We start from the raw sequence: 23605 nt of genomic DNA on the forward strand, positions 1-23605 counted from the left end.
GGATGCGGCAGTCTTGAGCAATCGATCTATGAGTGGATTACAGGATAGTTTGTATTAGGGCCGTTTTGAGAAAATGGTGCCTAGGCGTTTGGAATGATGGCAGTGAAATTGATAGACATAGCAAAAAATAACAGCTCTCAGACCGTTTACAACTAGGCGAGTTAACGGTAATGTTTTAGATCCTTAAAATAAAGCGACAAAACACATCATAGAAATAAACAAGCTTGGATACTTCGCTTCTTCTGAAAAAAAATACTGTCCCATTTCTGTCATTTTAATTTTATTTATTATTTCTTTCTCGTTGCTGTCTGACGACGGAAGATCTAATTGGTGTGTAAACTAATGTGTGCTTCTGTGTCTTCCTGAAATATAGCATATTTTACTGAATCCACGTACATATTTAAATAAACTGAAATGTGTCTAAAAAAACAGGTTGTCCAAAAAGATTTATGACAGACTGCTTCCGAAAGCTTAATTGACACTGAGTTGTAGGGAAGCTTGTCAAATATTTGTGATTATAGCTCACATCAAGATGATTTGTAGGGGTTTAAGAGAAGCCTTGATCAATTTAAAGAGAACTGGTTTCTTATAATGTAACATAGACCCCCGACAGCTGCTGATAGTCTTTCCTAAGAGATCAACATCATGGGAGAAAAGTGATATACTTTATTGCAGAATTAAGCCTACTACATACAAACACTTAACTGAAGTCAGATAGGGTTTTATAGTGCTGTTAGTGCCATTCAACATTTCCATCTTCTTTGACCTTTGTATCCATTAAGGAGGCTTTTATTCAGTACTGGAGTATGTCTGATCAATCATAAGGTATTTCTTCAAGAATGCTGTACTGGAGTGCATAGATAAAACAGAAATGTGTATTCTGTTCAAACACACTTTATAAAGGTTTCTGTACCAGGCTTATTGACCTTGCAGGTCAGAAGTGAGATGAGATCTGTAACTGGAGGTTATCTGAACTGGAGTCTAAACGACAGGAAAAACAAACAACAACAACAACAAAAACTGATTTTATACATTCATTTGAAATGTGCAAATAACAACTGAAATTGCATAATTGGCTTAGGCAAATAAATAATGACAACATTTTCATGGAGTTTATAGGTTTGGGGTACACGTTAAAATGTCACAGGTTTAATTTTCCTGCTTGAAATTTTGACCACTAGGGGGCAACCTGTATTCCATTGTAATGTGCCTGACTAAAATCTGTGGCAGTGACGCATTCTCTAGCGCGTGGGTTTTCAGCTCCACTTCTGAGGCCCCATTGCCCCGCACACTTTACATTTTTCCCTGTTCAAGCATACTTGATGCAGCTCATCAAGGCTTAACCTTTGGGCTGGATCAGGTGTGCTAGAATGGAGGAAAAAACAAGCGCGCAAGACAGTCGGTCCCCAGGACGAGAGCGGTAAGCTCGTGTTCTAACACATCAACTTTGTGTCAGATCTGCTTAGAATAAAAAACTTTGGACCCAGCAGCCTACAAACAGAAGTTAAACTAGAGTAATAAAGTAAGCTATATTTCAACATAGTGAACATGAGTTAATTTGTAAATGAAGAGCCGCTACTCAGGGACCTGTGTGTGTTCTGCCTGTTAACTGACCAACCGAGCTCACCGTAATTAGATCAGACCAGTAAACAAAATGTCTAGGCGGATATGAGAATTTCCAAACTGAATAGCACTATTCTGAAAGGTACGCTGACCTAACAATCCCATCATCTTTAACAGCTAATAGTAAGAAAACAAATCAGAATTGAACTAAAATTCATAACACCATTTATTCATGCTTTCACAATATGTACAAGAGGGCACATTGAAAAGAGTATAAATGATTTATTTTTCTTCAGACTTAATATCTTAAGTCTAGGACAAAGGAGACAATCACAATCTATTGTAGTTTGCCCGATATAAACATGAAGTTTCATTAATCTTCATATATCACTTTTGAATTATGTACATGAAACAATGACACAACAGCTTTGAAGGTGTGTGATTATTTAAAAGCATGTATCACCAGTTGTCTTATGTATGTACAGTGACTGAATGTACATTGTAATAATATGCACTGTAGATTTTTGGTGTGGTTCCTGTGTAGGCATGGTGCACATTAGCATCTAACACTCAAACACACCTGAGGTTCTGTATCTGCATGTCTTGTCCTACAAAGATTGCAATGGATGGGGAGCGTTCCCAGTAACTTTGGAAAATAACCCTGAATTTGGTTGAAATTCTTTATTATGAAAAAGGTAGTATTTCTCATCCTTGTTGAACAGGCCACATGAGTACAAGCTATAACACTCCAAGAAAAACCTATCAAAAACAAACCCAAGCCAAACTAGATTACAGTTCTGTTTGCCATGTTAAAACTTGTTATTGGAGGTAATGAGCACTTGTTGGATCACTTACAACCAAAATAATGCATTTAAATGCTTCCTGAATGAGAGGTGATTTAAATGAGAATCATGTGCATGTGTAGCCAATACAATAGCATACAGTATTTACAACCACACTGACCAGCCTGACTATCTGCAAGGAATTTGGGAAGAAAGTAGTTATGATACATACATGAGACATGGGAGTATCAGCACTGCAAACAGTTCCTTCTGCTACCTGATTTGTCTGATGAATGACCTGTATGAAAGTCTGAACGGTAAGAGAATTTGTTGTGGTAATTTGCAGTTTTCAGATGCTTTATGAACATTTGCAAGACTATGAAGTATGGAAAGTGCTGTAGAGAGAAACTGTTCTGTGAAGAGGTGAAACGTTTGGAATCTATGCGGGTTGAGAGATCAATTTTCAAGTCAAACTGGAGTGTTACCATTTTGTGAAGCATTGCACTTGAAGAGGAAAGCCCTCTTTTTTGCCACTTTAGAAGACCGAGGACCACATAAAGCAAGGAGACTACAGAGATTGTCTATTGTATATTCTTCACCATACTCACAAAATATAGCTTTTCTTTTGAAAGGGTACGAGAAAACCATGCTCACAGACATTTTGGACACCAGAGTATGATTTGTAAGCATGTGCCGCAAGCCGAATCATGGTTTTGTTTTCTCTAGGTTCTGTGTTGCAAGTCTTGGTCTAGAGGAAAGCTGCATGTATTCTCATATAGTCTCCTGTACAGAGACTCTTAACACAAGGACCAATCCTCCCTGCTAACCTCAGTCTGTCCTCTTTACCCCCATCACCTTCCGGCCTTTCTCCTCTCTGTCCCCGCACCTTCTCCTCACCCCGCATTCTCCTCTTGCTCTTCTCTGATGCCCTGTTCCCAGGTTGCTCGGTGAGGGGGGAATATTCTCCGTGGGAGAGGCACCGGGTGCACCCCCACGTTCTCCTCCTCCCGCAGCCCAACCCTTGGGGGCACAGTTGGGGGGCCAGACCGGCGCAGGGAGGCATGGTGGTGGATGTGGTGGTGGTGGTCCTGCATTGGGTTGAACCCAGCTGGGCGGAGGTGGCACGGACGCTGGGGTTCTGCTGGATCTGCATCTGGGCTGTAGAGGCCGGGCTCAGTGGTACCACCAAAGTGGTCATGACCGTACTGAGCGTGCTCAGGAATGGAAGGGTAGTGCACGTGCTCAGGCATGTGCTCAGGCACTCCGCTGAAGTGCACGTGCAGGTACTGGGAGCTCAGCTGCTCGTCAGGGTTCCAGTAATGCACGGGGGCAGCGTCCATGGGGTTGTCGTGACGGCTGGACGAGTTGCCGTGGCTCACGACGCCGCTGTCGTGGCGACTGGAGGGGTCCCCTTGAGTGTTAACATGGCGACTGGGTGTGTCAGCGTGACTGTGCACACTCTCGCTGAGGGAGGAGACGCCACTACTTGCGCTGCCAGAAAGTGTGGAGTTACTGCCACCCAAAACTGACACAGGACTGGTGGGAGAGCCAGGGATGGGGTGCAGAGGAGACTGAGAAGGGAGGAGAGGAAGAAAATAATGCAGGGTGTATTTTCAGTCATTTCAATGAAGACTCAGATGTACGAAAAAGCCAAGTTACCAACAAAGCATACTATGTTTTAGGTACTCAAAAGATCCATATTCATTTTATATACCTGGAATTCATATGCTTGGCACTAATTGTGTACAACCATGTATTTCATTTTGTTTTTCATTAATATGCATTTCTCTCTCCAGTCACACTGAGCAAAATTCTAGCTTTTGCAGTAAAAGACACTGAGCAAGAGCCATTGTAAACACTTGTAAATATGTATAATTACAGAAATACTAAAGATACTATATCTTTTATTTTGTATAGCATTTTAAAAATGGCAAGGCAAATATGAAAAACAAGCACATCCTCCTAAGAATTGGGGCGGTCTTACAAATATTAGTTTTCAGATGCGAAGCACCTCATGGACCATACTTGTAACGCACACTCATCCATACGCACATTTAACAATCTGCCACAAGGGGGTGCTGTTAGCACTTAAATAGCTATGGTGCTCCACGTGAGTAATGTGTGTCCTTGATAAAGTCATTTTTAACACCAAAACGTAGCAAACAATATTTATGAACGTAATTATTATTTTTAGAACTTTTTCTGTAAAGTGCAGCTCAGTTGAAGAATCAAAGTGCTTTGTAGTCCTCAAATGAAACAGTTTATGCTCCATTGCGTGGGTCCTAAACATGGAGCCAGCCAAGTTTAAAACAGATTTACCACAAGTTACTATACTGGGAAGAGAGCCTCGACCCCATATGGCCTTGGGTGAATCCCTGCTGCCATGCTGAAGGCATTCCAATTCTCCAAAGGGGTGGGAGAAGTTGCTACCGGCAGACCCTCAAACCCTCTGTTTGACTTGAGGGAAAAGGGTTACAGAACAGTAGACTTTGGATAGTGTCATATCTTGAACTGCAATTCGAAATTGTCACAACCGAAGTGGAGTTAAATAGACAAATATTAATAAAAGTAACATTATGGACTATTATTAATTCATATTTCACAGAATACTTAAGATTATGTATTAGATTAAATAGCCATGTCTAATCATTGTATAAGGATGTCATTTTTTAATGGCTTGATATAAACTAGTGTTTTCAAAGTAAAGGTTGACTAAACCACTCTGACCCGCCAAAGGCTTCAGTTAATTACTTGTATAGTTGCTCAATAGACAGCAGAGCAGTAGAAATAATAACTGGAATCGAAGGTAAATACAGAATCTCTGAAACATCCAGGCCAGGCCAGTTTCATAATGAAAAATGACTTATTGCTCCTTTAAGTTAAGATCTGACAAGTGACAAGTGCAGTAAGATTTATCCTGCAAGCTTCAGAGTGTAGGTGTGATCACTGTACTTTTCCCAACCAATGAGAATGTTGAGGAGCTTCAGTAACAATTCAATTGGTCAAAACTTCTTAACCTCTTCTGATTGGCTGATGATGTTTTACAGTGTTTTATGTACTGAGAGTCTAAGAGGAAGAGCTTTTTAGTGCACATGCAGACTCTCCAAACAAAACAACAGCATTGCTTCATCTAAATCTCCGTTCTTTTTCAGACTTGTGGACTTAATGTCCACATCCCTGAGAATGTCCATAAGACCAAAGGGCTGTTTAATTCTGTCATACATCTGCGCAGTGGATAATGCACACTTTTGTGCATAAGCCTAACTATAACGTCTAGAGAGTCCACTTGGAATACAGGCTTTAGCAGACATCGACTGTGTGCGAAATAGCCTACTACATACTACGCTTGTATTGATTGGGCCCCAAATTAGCATGCCATATGCAGTATGTGCCAAAAGACACCCATAGGATGTACTATTCCAGCCAAATATTCTAGTACACAACCAGATCTAAGTTTGTGGTGTACTACATCCCATCATGCAACAGTGGTGGAAAGTCTTTCACAAGTGGGTGGAACCATCATACGTCCATGTGACCTCATGGTATGGTTTGTATTTGTTGCGTACTGAATACTATACTGCATACTACTACTGGGACCTGTATGCAGTATATACTGAATGCAGTATGCAGTATATAGTATGTAGTAGGCTGTTTTGAACATAGCCCTTCTTCGTGGATTTACCTGAACATAGCAATAACGTACATGTAACATGCATTATTGTTTTATTAAGTCATTGTTTGATAGTAAAAATTGGAAATGAAAACATTCAGTTTAATGTCTGATGAAGCATAAGCTTTAGCAAACAGCCTATTTTCTCAATCAGCAAGTAACTTCACTTTGAAAAATAGAGGTCAGTGGAATCACAAAACAAGATTCTGTCCTGGAATACAGTTTTTCCTCAGTTTTCCAGGTTTACTCAGGCACCTAATACACATATTGATACCACTGATAAAATAATTATTTTTATATTATGTTCTACATACTTAATAGTTTATTTGAATTAGTAACAAAAGGGAAAAATCAATTAATCCAACTTTAACCGTTCAGTAACACAGCCCATGGGTGTTTTGTTTGGGTCAGCCATAAGCTAAGTTCTTAGATCATTAGTTGTGTATGTACAACATTTTCCAGCAAAAATAAATGTAACTCCAACATGCTAGTACATTACTTGGCTAGCTAACATTACGCTACCTGTCACAACAGCTTCTCAACCAAGGGTAACACTCTCCCTTACTCATTACTACAGCAACTAAGCAATATCTAAAAGCAAGAGCTGTGTTTAACAGCAGTGCATGTATTTTCCAAATTTCAGGATCAGGAAGGCTGCGGAGCCTCATGAGTGTAAAGTGCAGCCACTATTATTGCCAACTCTCTATAGCATAGCAATAGAATAAGACCTGAAAGGGACAGCGTTTTTAAAAATGAAATTCTCATTTTTAATTTTTCTCATGGCTCAAATAAACACCACTGACTTGTTCCACTCTCCTCACTTCTTCACATATAAGCTGTACTGAACCCAGATGGTGGAACGCATACTTTGGCGTATGGAAGTAGCTCTATGACCTTGTTGAGCCCAGCTGTGGCATGACAATGCCACCAATCTTTGAGAGTTCTTCTGGAGAATGTTAAGCCACCAGCATCATTTCCAGCTGTGTTCTGTGCTAACTTCGTTGTGCAGCTGCCTGGTTATGTATGTATGAAAGTATGTGTGTATAAGCCGTTATATACGCCTCTCTAAGCAAAAGACAAGCCCTGATGTATGTTGGCATGAGCTTTACCTTTCTGAGTGAGCGCACCGGCAATGCTGGCAGATGATCACTCATCTGATGCTGGAATGCATCAAAGTGCATCAGAAAGTGACCTGCATGCAAAAATAATTAAAACATAAAGGGTGAGTACTAGCTGTTGGTGTATTCTTTTTTTGCTTCACAGTTTTACATTTTGTCTAAGAATCTGTGCCTATGATGACATTTTGGACAAACTAAATGCCGACAAGTCGTCTGACACCATTATGCAAGAGGTGTTGAAACTGGGCCTGAGAACTGTTTCTGCTTGTAAACACAGCTGCAAAATGTCTTGCATGTGTTAGATGTGCAATATGCCTGACTTCAGTCCCTGGCAGAACTTTGGTGCACAATCTACAAACATTTCTAGCAGATGCCAAGGAGAATATTTTTGCGCTTTTTGCATGTTTTTTTGTGTGTGCATGTGTGTCCTAAAATCACCCTGTGGAAAGGTGCGGGAGGAGCCATGTGGTGTTGGCAGAGCACTGGGGTTTTGGGCGTATGATCCTGCTTCTCCATCCAAACTCCAGCTGCTGGGGGCTGTGGGGAATCCTGTGGGTGGAGGGAGGGTAGGACTCAAACATAACTCTTACACCACGGAACCGAAAGAATACAAACACCAAGGTCATGGGTTCAATTTCCAAGGAACACACATACTGTCGTGATAAAAGTGTAAGTCACTCTGGATAAGAGAACCTGCCAAATGTTAAAAAAATGTAAAAAGTGTATGTGCGTCTTAATTTGTCAAAAGATTGTGTACCTTGGAACCATGGTTGAATATGAATTCAATAGGATAAGACAATAGTGAGAAAGCATTTTAGCAACAAACACACATTTACCTGACACTTTTATCTTAAGCGACTTACTATGACTGAGCACACCTTGAGCAACTGAGGGTTAAGGGCCTTGTTCAGGGGCGGAGCTTGAACTGGCAACCTTTCAATTAGAAGTCAAGTACCTTAACCACTGAGCTACCACTGCCCTACACACACATACACACAAACAAAAGACCCCCAGGCTGAGCATAGCCAGGGGAGATTGTACCTCGTTCTGGGAGGCCTGAGTGAGAATCCGTACATGGCTTGCATGGGCTATGTTGCTGCAGAAGAGAGCGCTGAATGTTGCTGTTCATCTACATATACAAGACACACGTCACCTAATGGTCAAAACCCATGATGAAAAATGTACAATTCATAACTCATTAACTCATAATTCATAACTTTAAAGAACAACAACTTCAATGCTCAGACAAGAAACCCATTTACTGAGTAATTTTCTGAATTAAAATGCCTAATTATTTGCTAAAGACTTTTACATTAGTTTAATGGTCTCACTTACAGTCTAGGTGATTATGCTATGTTATTGCTGGTATGTTAAAAGTGTGACATGTCTCTGATAAAACAGCAATGTTTCTTTTGTACCTGTCCATTCTCAGTGTTGCCAAAGTAAACAGCACTGTTGGGTCTTTCTCTGTGGGGAGGGAGCAACATTAGCAGCTCCCGATTATTCTTGTTCTTATCAGATAGAGACGGAGAACCTGAGTGAGGGGGGGAGACAGAAAAATGCGAAAGAATTGAAGAGAAACAGGGGAAATGAAGAAGACAGAAAGAGATGCAAACTAAGAGCTGATGTTGACAGAGTCAGTGCACTATGTTGAGAAAATTTGTTTATATATATATATATATATATATATATATATAAATTATATTTACCTCTTGCACTAGAAGGTGCGGAGTTTAGCATCTGGGAAGAAGAGGAGCGTATGGAACTGAGGCTGGAGGATGAGGGACTAGGCTGGAGACGACATACAAGCATCGTTAAGATGGGTGGTTCATTGTGTTGATGCACAAAATGGATTTTCTTGTCTGAGATTAAAATGTTGACCTGCATGAGCGGGGTATCATCTGGTTGGTCCATTAATCCGTCTGTTAAGATCATTAAAGGCCCGCCCTCACTGGGAGGGTGGGCACTGGGGAGGCGGAGAGAGCCCAGGGGACTATGAAAGGTAATCAGGAGAACAGAGGAAAGGGAAGACTAATCAGGCTTATAATTTTATATAAAGACAACTGTTCCATAAACGGCAAGAATTGTTCTGGTGTGTTTTTGGTGTACACACAATCAAAATTAAATGCTGCCAATCCAATCCCCCTGGTGTTAAACTTGTTTGTGGACACTAGCTATCGAACATTTTAAACATTAAATATTAACACCTGTGACCAGTATGTGTGTCTGTAATGCACCTGAACAATACCTGAACAAGTCCATTTAAACAAAATCTGTAATAAGTCTGAAAAAAGCATTTGAACCTAATTTACCTAAATAAGAAGTTTAGATTACATGAGTCGGTTGAAACACCGATCCACTTCCATTGGCAGCAATGGTACTGAGGATCTTTAGCTGAAAGGTGTGTCGTTTCAGCCTGTTCAATATGTGTGTCTCACCTGTGCCTGTGAATTATTCGGCTGCTTTCTGGACTTGGTGGGAGGATCCTCATACCTGAAGGACAGAACCTCTCGAGTGCAGCAGTATCCTGAAGGAGAATGTATATACACACACACACACACACACACACACACACACACACACACACACACACACACACACACACACACACACACACATGCATGAATGCGCGCACACACACACGCACAATGACTTTAGGTTCATATACTGACAATACAGAGTGCATAGATTAAAACTGAGAAGCAGAATATATACTCACATGGGATAAACCACTCCTCATCACGTGGAACTGATCTATCAGCTTTTTATGCAGGGGACGCATTTCCGGATGTACCAACTTCTCATGAACAGCCAAGCCAACTCCCAGAATGTGAACCTTTAACCATTGTGTTCAGAATATGCATTTTAAATACAAACATTTAAAAATGAAAAAATGAAGGCATGTGCATGTATGTGCTAGGTGTTCTTACCTGTTCCTGCATGAGCTCTTTGAGCTGGCCGATTCTCTCCATGTCTTCCGGATGGCTACTCATGTAGTCTTTATCAAAAAATGCCTGAAAAAAGGAGGAGATATAAAGTATTCTAGGCATTCTATTCCAAATTAAGTCCAAGTAACATTGTCCATGTAGTCACTGATATGTAGAAAGATAAACTGAATGGCAGGTTATATTAAATATTTACCTGACTATTTGGCTATAGAGAACCTTTAATTGATAGTTTTAAAATGAAATCAGATCTATTTTACAATGCCATGAACAGTTCTTATAACGAGTCTGAAAAATCAACATGAGGAAATGAGAGATCTCCATCTTTGTCTATGGTTCCTGTTTTTGTTCCTCAGAATCTCACACTGTCTGTTGTCAGGGCCATAACTATTTAGGAGGACTACCACGTTTGGTCCTCCAGAGGGGAGAAGTTGGAGCTGGTCCTGTGTACTTTCTAAAGGTTGCTTATTATTATTTAAACTGGAATTACTGTTGTTGTTTTATGAAATTCAATGTTGAAATGTTCTGATAATGTTCTAGTAATGTTATGGCAGATTGTACATATTAGAAGACTTTAGAGTAATGTTGTGTAAAAGCTTGCATACCACCCAATCAGCAGCAACATGACTCTCAACTGTTGGTTTTCGACTGACCTCGGAGCAGCAGGTAGCTCTGGATGCAGCTGTGCTTCTAACTGTCATGCATTTGTTATACTTAGTGCTAGATCTAGCCTAATGGCATAACAGACACTGTCGACAGGTAAACAAGGGAACAGTACTGAATAGCACAGAGGCAATTATAAAGGCAGACACATGGCCCTTTGCAGTTGTATGCTTTTATTACTGGATGTGAAGTTTACTGCATTTTGACACTATGGCCCTCACTACAGTTCTGATCCTGCTTATATCCATTTCAAATATGTCAAATATATTCTTTAATAATTTCCCTGTTGTGTGCAGGGGAAGCACCTCCTGGTAGCGTGCTATGCCTCCGTTCACCGCTGCATCAATCACGCCGTTCAAGCACATGCTAAGCAGGTTGATGTTGCCGTGGTGATGCCGGTGCTGATACTGGCTGATTAGGGTTCGCAGCTCCTGGTTTTTGTTCTCGACCACGTACATGGCATTCTCCAGAGGGCTAACCTCCACCTGTTACCCGTGGACGTGTATGCAAATAAACACAAACACACACATACATACAGAAGCAGAGGTAGGTAGTAATGCGTATTTGTAAATGTAATCTTAGAGATACTATACTCTTTCTTGAGTAAATTCGTAACAAATTTTGCTTCATCATTTTACTGCATTATTTTACTGGCTGCTATAGAGACAAACAAAGGCAAAATTCTTGCATACCTACCAACCTCTGTTAAATCATAAAGTGTACTCCTATATTATCAGTCTAACACCATTAGTACTTGCAGTCTAACACCATATTTTGTGGACTAATGTATATAATATATAATCATCAAGCTCTTGCATATGACATTATGTTTTATTCTCATTCATATTTATAGAAATTTTTTAACTCATCAAAACCAAATGCAGACTATTAGAACACTGTTCCTTCAAACTACATTGCTCTAATTTCAGAGCACCCATAAAGAGGTCAGATTTTACATAATCATTTCATCTAATAAATGCCAATCGCATACATACTGCGAACTAACAGTTAATGGTACAAAAATAGGTAGTATAAAGTGAACTTACATTGTGACTGAAATCACTGCATAACAGGACAACCACACTATGGCCCGGATTTGCTAAAAATTTATGTACACAAAAATATATGCAAACTACAACCACCTCAAAAACTGCCCACGTTGATGTGCTAACAAGATCTACAGAGGATTTTCTCTTTCAAATGAGCAAAATACTATGCATCATTTGTTTTGTGCCTTTGTCTTAATGAATATGCAATTAGGAGCATTTCTACCTGAGGGTGCAAAATACAAGGCAGTGACAATACAAATGTAAGTTAGTATCTGGAGAGCGTTATCATCAAGCTTGCAAGTATTTTTGAGAAAGACAATTTCTTGCGTAGCTGAAATAATACCACTGAAATGCAGATACTATTGTGTGTTGTGTGGCTGCTGTTCTGAGAGGAAGGACTACTCATCAAGATCAGGTTATTCCAAATTATGTCAAGATACCAAAATAATGCAGATACATTTGTCTAGCAATGCCAACTTGATTTCACTAATAGGCCTACGTTCAATAAGGTCCAAGCACTCAGGTGAATGAGATGAGCCTGATCAGTCTGAAGGGGGTGCTACAGCGAAGCAAAAATGTTTTGAAGTCTGTACCTCCTACCATATGATACCTAGAGACAGCAGTTTTGCAGATTCTGATTACTTGCCTAAAACAAAAACTAATTTGCAATTTGAACTACTTAGCTTTTCCTGTTTTGATTTTTTTTTGTTGAATATTTGCATATGCAAACTCTACTTTTGAAATTTAATCTTAGATTTTTCACCTGATCTCCACAAAATTGGTGTCAAAATATCCACAAGAGTCTCAATAATTCAATAATTATCATATAATTAAACTTATTTTGACAGAGTTCTAGTCCTAGGATTTTCTTGCAATAAACTTCAGAATCTGAAACTACATAATTTTTTGCTGACTTTTTGATGGCCTCATTATATTGTCCTCCTCATATTGATCAAATTGGTACCAGAATGACCTTTTAAACTAATTTGGCTGAAATGCTACCAGAGATTTTCCAATTTTGACTAAATTGGACGGCTGTACTCAAAACAAACTGAGGAGAAATGTCAAGTTTGAGCCTGATTGGCAATGGGGAACCTGTATAGCACAAGTCTACTTTGCATATAATCACAGGCATTGTGTTCTCATACCTAAACAGTCAGAATTCAGGAAATGTAGGTTACATCAACACAGAAATTTACAGACACTCATGTAGTGACAGTATAATGCTGAGTGCCCATCTTGTGCCAGATCAGTCATTATTCAGCTCTACAGTGCACAATCACCTGGCTCCTGGCAGTGCACAGTCACCTATATGTCATCTTTAGCAGGTTATGGTCTGACTCGTACACTTTGTGGGCGTCTTGTGTTCCATGTTCCCAAGGGCCCGTTCATGCTTAGACCCTTAGAGTTCTACTTTTAGCTCTACTTTTATTCTTATGTATTATTAGATTTTTATTCTTCTTTTAGATTTTTATTTTATCTCTATATCTATTTTTTTTTGTTTGTTCAACTAAAACCTTCAATTAACATTCCACAAAGTATCTCAATTTAAATACTGCCTTCGCACACACATTTTTATGATAAAATCATGTGCAAAAATGTCTATTAAATACACATACAATATATTACACTGCAAAAGCAAATTAGCACTATTTATTTGGGGTCTTAATAAATCAGGGGCTCTGTGTAGCCTACATCAGACTGTAATTCTGAAGTTTCATTGCCACTGGCCTTCTCATTCTAAATTACTCAAGTAATTATTAAGATGAATATTTTTACCCCATAAGTACGTCATAACCATTTTAAAACATCATTACAGTACTACCACCTCTGCAAAGGAGTACATACCATATGACATACCAAATGTAATTAATAATTAAATACTCAGTGATAATATAATCTGAAGATTTACAGTACTATTAAAGCTACTGTATTCAATATTACAGGTTTTGCTAAGTTCTACTGGACTTAACCTCTGAAGGAGTCTTACAGCAACTTTAAGTACTTCCATAGCTACATTAAGGGTTAGACGGCAGAGAACACAAATTGTTCCTGTACTCACCACCTCCCTCCTCTCCACCTCAAACCACCGCGAGATGCCGGGCAATGGCCGGCACAGGATCAGAGTGGTCCTCTCGATCCACAAGCTCTGCATGACACAGCATGCCGTTTAGTCAGGTAGCAGGCTGATTCCACCAAGGCAGACTGAAATAGGCACGGAATAACTGCACTCACCCTGAACTCGTTCTCCCTGTCCTTGGGGCCCTTGTGAAAGGGCCGGTCGTAGTGGAAACGGGAGACGTTGTTGATGCGGTAGAAGCTTTTGATCCGCTCAGGCACCCTGTCCATTAGCGGCCCATCAGAAAGCTCTGACACTGGGGTCACAGCATAGATCTGGAGGTCTGCACGCACGCATTAAGGGAAGAACGGAGCATAGACATGCATACACAGCAGTGCAGGACAGCATGTGAAAAAGGCATTTCCACACATCTGCATGCTCGGACCAAGCAGGATACACTGGGCATCGCTCTGTTGAATACTGTCATCTGGGTGGTTGGGGTGCTGAAGGGCAATGGCTTGTGGGAACTCTGTCAGCATCCTCTGCTGAAAGTCCTCTAGACGCTCATAGTCATACCCTTTACATACAAACTCCTTATTCTAAACACACACACACACACACACACAAAAAGACATTAACTTCTAGTTTATTTCTGCAGAATCTGCAGTGCTACCTACTTGACCACACTGCAGATTGCATCGCTTTCAAAAAAGATAATGCATAAAGTTGCCAGAGGACAGTGCACTCACACGCAGGAAAAAGGGAAACTTGCGTCCATAAAAGCCCATTCTGAAGAATTCAGGCTCCACACGCTGTTGCTCGATGATGTTGTCATAAAAACTGGCCTCCATTTTCTGAAACAGGGAAAGAAAAAAGCATAAATGCACTCAGATGTGTGGATGTACAAGATATATATGACTAGTACATGATGTATAATCACTCACACCTGCATGCATGCACGCGCACGCACACACACACACACACACACACACACACACACACACACACACACACACACACACACACTCACCCGTATCCAGCTCAGGCTGTGATAGTCATATAGCATCTCATACTGGTGGGCCAGTTCCCTGCACAAAGAAATCCCATACTCCCAACACTGTGTAGACACACACACAGACACACACAGTTATGTAAGGATGTTTCTATCTTTACTTTTTACTGTACTGAGGATTTTTTTAAACATTTGTCCATTAAACACAACTGGATGGAAGATACTTTTACCAATGTCATAACAGTTTCTTCTCCTTTAACTAGAGATTTCTTCTACCTTTAAATGGTTCACAAAGTAAAGTCCTTTGGTGTTTTTGCTGGCAAAATGTAAGATCATTCTTTTGATTCTGGAACCCGCAGTGTTTATTTACAGCTTTTTGCTTTCCAAAGAGCAGACTGTAAGATAGTGTTTAGTGCAATTAGATATGAACACTTAATGCAAAAGACTTGAGTCAATTTGTGGCAAGAGTGTGACTTGTATGGATTATCACCCAAATGGCTGGGAGGAAGACCTTAGGGGCAATGACCTTGTGTGTGTGTGTTTGTGTAGAACCTGCCTTGCCCTTGTTGAAGTAATGTAGTATCTTTCTGCTGAGGGTTTCTTTGCGCTGCCATTGGCTCTCAGCAGGGTATTGCATGAGGTCTCGAAGAGGCTGATCAGTCCACTGCAGCAGCTCCCAGTACAGCAACAATGTGAAAGCAGCCTCTGTAGACCAAATGAACAGGGAACAACAGCGCGTGTGCACGCACACACACATGTTGATCCATATGTACATGATTTAATTTCAGAACTGCCCTTTGTTGTAAAAAGCGCTATATAAATAAATTTGACTTTGAAGATCAGGATACGGAGTTTGATTATGAGAGTCTTGTTTTTGAAGTTCTTTGATTTGTAGAACTCCGTATAGTGGTAAGTGTTTCACACTATTTCCCCATACCTGTGTAGTTATGCATCTGTAGGTGGAGGTCACAAAGCTTGTGTATGTAGCGGATGTACATGTCTTCTTTGGTTATCTCACACTTGTAGAAATTCTGCATGGAAGCACAAATCATGACCACACAATGCACTAAGAAAGGAATGATGCTTGATTGTATAGTGGATAAATTGCATCTATGATTGATAATGTACATAAAAGGTTTACCTGTTTACTATGTACTTACACTTCACAATGTAACACTTCAAATCATGATATGGCTGGCCAATTTTTAACAGTTAAATGAATGAATAATGATTCAGTTTATGGTCAACAAAATTACTGAACTCTACAAGTCAGTGTGGTTTGTATAGGAAAAGACGTCCAAAACAGTGAAGAAGTCTGAAACACTAACTTTGGGTCCCAGGAAAGTTCAAACTGACTTTTGAATAAACATCTCTAAAGTCTTGGTACTTTTACTGATAAAATTATAATGCCTTTAGTAATAGGGAAGCTTGCATGAGCATATTGGGACAGCTAAAAACTGAAGCAGCATAAATTGCTACTGGCATGTAATGGCTGTTTGCCGTCATAAAAGCATTTAATTCTCTGTGGCTACTTCTAAGATAAAGCAGAGTGCATTCACTGTAAGTTGTTAGTACTTAACCGTTTACACTCTAGGCTATTTGCTATTATTAATATTAAGCAATTCAGTAACTAATATGAAACTCATAAAAACAAATACCTATATGAAATTCATAACCAAAGTGAAACTGATAAAAATGTATGCATTTATGAGAATAAAGAGTGGAAGTTCTTATCAAACCACCATACACTGGAGTTTAAGAAGCTACAGTTATTACATGTATCGCAGAGGAAATCTTTATCAAACTTTTGAATTAATATTTTTTAGATTATTTAAATAGAGCAGGGACAAACTACACCCTGCTGTGGTGTAGGCATTTTCTTCTTCTTCGTCCTTTGTTTTAAAGGCCATCCCTTCCTTTTTAAATACATGCCAATTCTCATTCTCTGGTTTATCCTCTTTTAGGTCTCAAAATGTAACTGAACACAGTATCAGAAAGGTCAATGATTAGAAAGGGAAATTGTGTATGAAGGAGTGTGTAGTGGAAGTCACCATGATGTTGGCGCCCAACTTTTTGTTCTCTGCCTCTTCTCCTCTCACACTGTCCCTACAGATATGAAGTTACATTAACCATCTCCGTAATGGTTACATTATGCACAAATACACTGTACAAAGGCACACGCGCACACACACCTGTAATCCAGAAGTCTCTCTATGAGGCGTGTGACTGAGGTGACGAAAGACACTCCTGTCTCTCTCCAAGTTTCCTGCTCCATTTTCTCCAACAGGCTGAGATTAGGAGAATGAGAATTAAATTTAGAAATGGGTAGGGTTGTTCGAAGAGAGATTAGCTGCTTGTGTGCTATGTTACCTAGGGTATGGTCCGAAGAGTTGGGTCCTATGGAAAAAAATTCCATAATATTTAATTTAATAATGAGGAAATACAATTTCTGACAGTGTTATATCACATTTGTTTTTGATTGTATGTTAAGACAATTCAGTTATTTACTGCATAATGCAGCGGTAATGGCGGAAGTGTGAGTCTGTGTGCACTGAGAGTAAAATCAACACAGCTTTTAAATGTAACTCAAAGCCTCAGTAAATCGACACTTATGTGTGATCCTGATGGCCACTTCTTAAGAACCCCTGAAAAGCTGTAAACTGTGATTAGCATCAGCACTTAGAGGAGTTGTGAGGAAACGCTGTGACTCACACGCTTGTGTGCTTGTGTGTGTTATTGCTTGATGGATGTGTGTCCTATGTACAATGAGAGTGTTTGTATTTGGCTGTCTGTACTCACAATAATCCAAAGAGTTCTCTATGGTTTTCTTCTCCTTTCCCATCTGACATCATGCTGTCCAGCTTATCCATCAGCTCTGCCTCCACCTATACAAAAAGCCCCCCACACCCCCCCAAAAGAGACATTAGATAAAGTAATGTTTGATCTGCCATAGCTTTTATCTGACCTAAATTTTCTCCTAATCCTTTATCCCAACAAGGGACTCATTAAGATGTTAACTGGAATTTTTGCATAGATTTTATAAACAGACGCTACACAAATGTCTGACACAAAATCATATGTCTCTCACATATCCAGAGTGACACAGTTATCAGTATGACACAGTAGGTCCTACTGGGAAACAAACCCACAATCGTGTTACACCACACTACCAAATAATTTCACCAAATCACCTGACACCTTACTTTAACCAAAAAGTACAATATGCCTGAAATAATTCAATGTGAATCCATAAATTCAATGTATTAACTTATTACATTAAAACAATTCAATTTAAGTTCAATTTCATACTAAAACCTGATAAGTATGCTATGTGTTGAGATTATGCTTCAGTCTCCAGAGCATTTGTAACTATGCATTAATTTCCTGTTCTGATATCAAACCAAGTCTTCTAGCAGTAATATGGTTACAAATGAAATGTCTTCACGCACTACTCACTACTGTTTTAGCTTAGTTCAAAAGGAATTTGGGCTATTAAGAGAACACTTGTTAATTAGTCTCCAACCTGTTTGAAGTTTCCATTCTTGCGCTGTTCCCAGTCCATCATGTCGTGGAAAATGGGAATCATAATATTCCGGACCTCAGCCTGAGGAACCAGGGTTACTCCTAGAAATGGACCCATCATCCCAGGGGTGAAGTGGGGCTTATTATCACCTGATACAAGAGGGTGGGAGAAGGAGAAAAAGACAGAGAATACATGCCATAGTACAATAGTGTCTGAATGTGCTTGCACTGTTAGTATCTGAAGCAAACAGAACACAAAGGCAGAAAGAAAGAGAGTTGGAGGTTGCTCTCACCCAGCTTCTGCCACATACTGTAGAGCTCATACGTCATCTGCACTCTCAGATCTCCATATCTATTTAAGACAACACACAATGTGTGTGTGTGTGGTCATTTGTAACATCATTTTCGTACACATTTGAGTGTGTGCGCGCATGTGTATGTGTGTCAGTACTTGTCCAGTATTCGCTTCCTCTTGACTGGACTAAGACACTCAAGCTGCAGGCTTGGCTGACTAATAAATAGTACAGCCAAACTGAAAAAGGAGTTCCACACCTGAAGATGGAAAACACACACATACACAGGCATACATGCATATCGGTCATAGTTGATTGACTTAGTCATATATAACATGTTTAGTATGGGAAATTGTGTCCTGTTATTTGTTATGACACAGCAGGGCACAGCATATCCCCACTTACATATCTCCACTTACAGTATGCTGGCCTTAACACTCTCCTGCCTTAAAATTACAATAAATTAGCATCTCACAACAGCAGAGTAAGCGTGCTAATTTATGTTTCAGTTTTTGGAAACTCTTAATGGGCTATTTGGTCATGACATTTTAAATGATCTAGCGGCAGCCAAACATAAAGAAAAGCTATAGTGTCAGTATACCTACCTTAAAATCAAAGTCTGCATCTGAGAAGTTCTTATGAAGTGCAGGAGTCAGATACTGGGTTGTTGTTACAATGATTCTGTGGAAGAGAAAAGACAATTGAGAGTCAGAAAGCAAACATTACCAGGCTGATATAAAGAAAAAAAAAATCGATTTGGAACTTCAGTTTGTGTAAATATAGCATAATAACTCCCACAGTCTGAGACTCTGCAGTCACCCAACAATTGGAGATGGGTGGAGAGAACATTGCAATCCTAATTACATGATCATAACGAACACCAATGATCATAAACGTACAGACAAAAACAGCCCTGGTGTCAGGCCTGACAAGCACCAGACAAAAAACGTCTTTGTCAAATTACAACCCCAATTTCCATCACATTCAGTGTTAAACTTGCAGTGTAAAATGTGCGTATACACAGATATACATGCATATAATAATACTAACCAATGCAAGTGTTATGCTGTTATGTACATAGAAGTTATACAATATACATCTTTCTAAGCAAAGATAGCAGTCCCTAGCCTATAGCATTTGCAAATAGCAGCTTGGATAGTAAGAAACATAGCAAAAGCTAGTGAATACAAAATGAAAAGTTGTGACTAAACTGTAATGAGGTAAACAAGCAGCCCATGGTGTGCCAGACCAAGTTTGGGAACCCCAGGACACTGACTAACTGACTAAAGGGAAACACTCACTGGCTGGTGAGGAGACGCATAATACTCCAGTCTCTTGGAAAGACGCCAAGCTTCATTAGGTTCCGGAACACACAAAATATCTTCAGCAAAAACTCCTGTAAATATGAGACAGGATCAGTAATTTCCACACAAAAAGGTTCACACACTTGGAATGACACACTAAGCATATTGTAGCGTCAGTGTAGAAGAATGATCAGAGATTGCAATCATTGAACGCAATAAATGCCCTGTTTATTTAACACTTGCAACAACTATAGAAAATGACAACTCTAATAGGTATAGCAGGGGGAGGTAACTAGGAAGACACACAAAGATGGTGACACTTCTAAAAATGCTTTTTGCCCCCAAGGATCAGCTATCTTAGCGACCCAGGCAGTCTGTACATAGTCCATAAGCCGTTCATGCTGTGGCAACCAGTGGTTGGCTGTGGTACCCACTCTTCCTGGCCCAGAAAGGTCTTCTTTCTGCAGGCCTAATATATGGAAAACTGGTCAATGTGGACCACGACCAATCCAATAAATGACCTGGCCCAGGTGCTCCCACACCATGCAGGAGCTCTTCTACGGCAACTGCAGTTTCGGGCGGAGTCTCTTCTGGTGGAGTGATCTGCATGCCCGGTGAGAATGGCTGTCCCTGGCAGCGAGAGTCATATGCCTGTGGGTGCTGCTGTAACCATGGTGATCCAGTACAGGGTGGAGGAGCTCCACTGCAAGCAGCAACGCTACATGCTGCTTGAATTTGTACTGAGGATGAATTCTTCTCTCTCTGCCTTGGCGACAGCTGCTTGGATGCTAGCTGGTGTGGTGAGTTGCAAATGTTGTCTCAACTCTCCCAGCAACAACATGTTGAAGAAGTGTTCAGATGCCAATTCCTCCTCTGCAGCCTTCTCAAACACCGGTTATACCTGCCAAAATATTGTGCTCAGCTCTGGGGTCAACACGCTCATTTTTGGCCCCGTATCTCTGAGAGCAGCTGATAGTACCTCCAGTACCTGTAAAAACATTGCTCGATGGCTGTGTTCAGCACTACTAGGTTGTCATGCTACTCTGGCAGCAGACCCATGAGTACCTGTAGGCCTTTCCCCTTCAGTGCCAGACTTAACTGCATCATGGTGACAAGTGTTGTCCAGGTGTGATGTCCAGCAACGACTCACAGCTGTGTGGAATATGGCATGCAGATGCATGTCTCATCTTTTTTGCAGGGCTCCACTGCTGAGCTTCCGCACTCTAACCTCTTTACGTTCTTCCCCAGCCAGCTGCCTAGCTCTCGGCAGGCTGGACTCGTCAGGCAGAGGACAGGCGTGACGCTCAGTTACACCTTTCTTCAGGTAGTGTCTTCTTTGTTACCTTATTTTTGATGCGCTGTTTGATATCATCCAGCTCCATGGCTACATTCCACTTCTGACACCAATGTAGCATCAGCATCAAAGAAGCAATAAGCACTCTGTTTATTTAATATTCCTAACAATAACGGAAAATGACTAAAGACAATTGGGGAGAGCCGAGGAAGGTTACTAGAAGGACAGACACACACAAGATGGGTGACACTTTTATACATACTTGCTAAAGAAAAAGAGACTCAATAAATACAACATACACAGAGCTCAACAATTTCTAAAACAACATTAAACACTAATTTTTGCAGGGAAACATGTGACATCCTTGGAGTCTTTACAGTGACCCTTCCCCATCTCTCTTTCTGCATGGTAGTGACCCACCACCAATATGGACATCACAGCAGGCCAAATTCATAAAACCTACTGCCAGATTTAAATTAACAAGTAACAACGAAGAGCAATCAAAAAAATGTTTGCCATAAGAAATTTAGATCCTATAGAGGAAGAAACTACAAACAGATATAGACTATAGATATAGAGGCGATATACAATTTAGAAGGAGTGAACTCATCAGCTCAGTGCCTCCATGCAGTTCCTGTCTTGGTGAAAGTTATAAATGCGATATATTTTTATTTAATGTGTACTTTTAAGCACACAGCTGGGGTTAGTCTCTCTTGGGGTGTCTTTAATATGTATGGCCTCAAGTAGACATTAGTTTTGATTGGCTTTCACCTAGAACACGGGTGAATTTACCACACCATGTTGCTAATTATCGGCATGCTAACTTTATGATTATGAATTAAATACAGTGTCGCATATTTTGTGTGGCTTAGGGCGGTTACCATCGATTTTTAGGAATCTGGTCCAGTATCATAAAATCTGCATTCTAAAAAAGAGGTTCAGCTATTTTGAGATTTATTTTAAGGTTGTCATATAGAATGTTCATATGCAAGTTGTGTGTTATGATCTTGTTAGGAGCAGTTTCCAGACAAAGGGAGAAATACACTCAAACAGTAGCAATAATGTAACAGTGCGCAATATTCTGATCTAAATTTCACTTTGAATATCATAGATATACCAACGGCTCTGAATGCTTTCTGACAGATTTTGAAGCAAGCATTCTTTTTTCTTGGTTTACCTTGAGTTCATCTTTGCTGTGGAAGTTGTTGAGCAGATGGTGGAAATGCAGCTCTGACATCAGTTTCAGCAGAGAGAGAAGACAGGACACATATTCGCCCTGCCCAATCACAAACAAAACACACACAGTCATCAAACTCATTCCTGTTGCTGTATGAAAACATGCAAAAAGGCATCAAACACCAACAGCCCCTGCAGGAATGCAAGCATGGAAACCAGGGCACAAAGCTCACACACTGCTCCTACAAGCAAAGTAATAATGACTTTCCAAATTGTGAGCTGCAAAAATCTCAATCAGGTGTTGCTCTTGAAGTCTGAGAAGTGTAATTCAATATACAATGAGAGAATATGAGAGTATTTTGGGACATGACCAAACTGAGTTATCAAACATATTGATCTTGAAGGAAAATCAAGCATCAGATATAAAACCATTATCAAGATACTGACAGAGGTATTACATCATCACATAGAGAAGGTCATTAAATTCATACTGTCCCAGAAAGAACACCAAAAACACACAGAAACATCAAATTCATATTTCTTTGAACAAAATCAACAAAGGTGTAAGGTGGGCTCGAACACAGGTGATAACACCAACAGCCTACTGGGTGAGCAACCACACTCTAATGATTGTTGGCCTGTGTGCAGAACAGTTAGATCTTGGATCAGGTAAAACAAAAGGAAAAACTAAACACCATACCAAGTGTGGAAAAAGAGGAGAACAAAGGACGCCATGGGAAGAATGGCAACCTCAGTGCACTGGGGAAAACCAAACTAAAACTTCCCAAACAAAACTAGAAAACAGGGAGGAACTTTAATGGCTAAGGGAAGTCTTGGGAGAGAGACAGACTGAAGAAGGGAGAACTGGAGAGGGGACATGTAAAAACACAGACACCCTCACAGGGAAGAAATGAAGTGTAGCACAAGGGCTCACAGACCTCAATACCGGCTAGGAGTTTGGCTAGGAGTTTGGCTCAAAACTTTAGTAAAGACCCAGCATTGAATAACTGGGTTACTGGACTTTTATAGATCTAGCCCAACTGTTGGGCATCAAGCCTGATTAGTAGTATGGTTGACTCGAGGCCTCCCTCTGGTGGCCAGAGGGGGCCTCAGCCTGGTGCCAACCCTTACAACAGGGGAGTCAAATTAATATTA

General features: G+C 40.2%; 1 protein-coding gene across 4 annotated transcripts in view; it reads right to left on the bottom strand.

Moving 5' to 3' along the window:
- Positions 1-1771: 1771 nt before the first annotated feature.
- Positions 1772-23605, bottom strand: part of LOC113578894 (dedicator of cytokinesis protein 3-like) — a 46262-nt gene continuing 24428 nt past the window's right edge. For all 4 annotated transcript variants that reach the window (XM_035536326.1, XM_035536325.1, XM_035536324.1 and 1 more), the window contains 28 exons: positions 22452-22550; positions 19978-20072; positions 19282-19357; positions 18835-18935; positions 18677-18735; positions 18385-18533; positions 17661-17746; positions 17232-17258; positions 17054-17149; positions 16913-16967; positions 15799-15892; positions 15418-15566; positions 14880-14966; positions 14599-14703; positions 14307-14448; positions 14026-14192; positions 13853-13939; positions 11047-11226; positions 10064-10147; positions 9853-9969; positions 9572-9660; positions 9015-9126; positions 8843-8924; positions 8552-8667; positions 8175-8262; positions 7572-7682; positions 7125-7207; positions 1772-3916 (listed from right to left, as the gene is read on the bottom strand). In XM_035536326.1, the coding sequence (XP_035392219.1) occupies positions 3239-3916; positions 7125-7207; positions 7572-7682; positions 8175-8262; positions 8552-8667; positions 8843-8924; positions 9015-9126; positions 9572-9660; positions 9853-9969; positions 10064-10147; positions 11047-11226; positions 13853-13939; positions 14026-14192; positions 14307-14448; positions 14599-14703; positions 14880-14966; positions 15418-15566; positions 15799-15892; positions 16913-16967; positions 17054-17149; positions 17232-17258; positions 17661-17746; positions 18385-18533; positions 18677-18735; positions 18835-18935; positions 19282-19357; positions 19978-20072; positions 22452-22550 (3414 nt within the window). In that variant the 3' untranslated portion in view covers positions 1772-3238. The remainder of the gene's footprint in view (positions 3917-7124; positions 7208-7571; positions 7683-8174; positions 8263-8551; positions 8668-8842; positions 8925-9014; positions 9127-9571; positions 9661-9852; positions 9970-10063; positions 10148-11046; positions 11227-13852; positions 13940-14025; positions 14193-14306; positions 14449-14598; positions 14704-14879; positions 14967-15417; positions 15567-15798; positions 15893-16912; positions 16968-17053; positions 17150-17231; positions 17259-17660; positions 17747-18384; positions 18534-18676; positions 18736-18834; positions 18936-19281; positions 19358-19977; positions 20073-22451; positions 22551-23605) is intronic.

This window comes from Electrophorus electricus, chromosome 18 (genome assembly GCF_013358815.1).
Source record: "Electrophorus electricus isolate fEleEle1 chromosome 18, fEleEle1.pri, whole genome shotgun sequence".
Lineage (NCBI taxonomy): Eukaryota > Metazoa > Chordata > Actinopteri > Gymnotiformes > Gymnotidae > Electrophorus > Electrophorus electricus.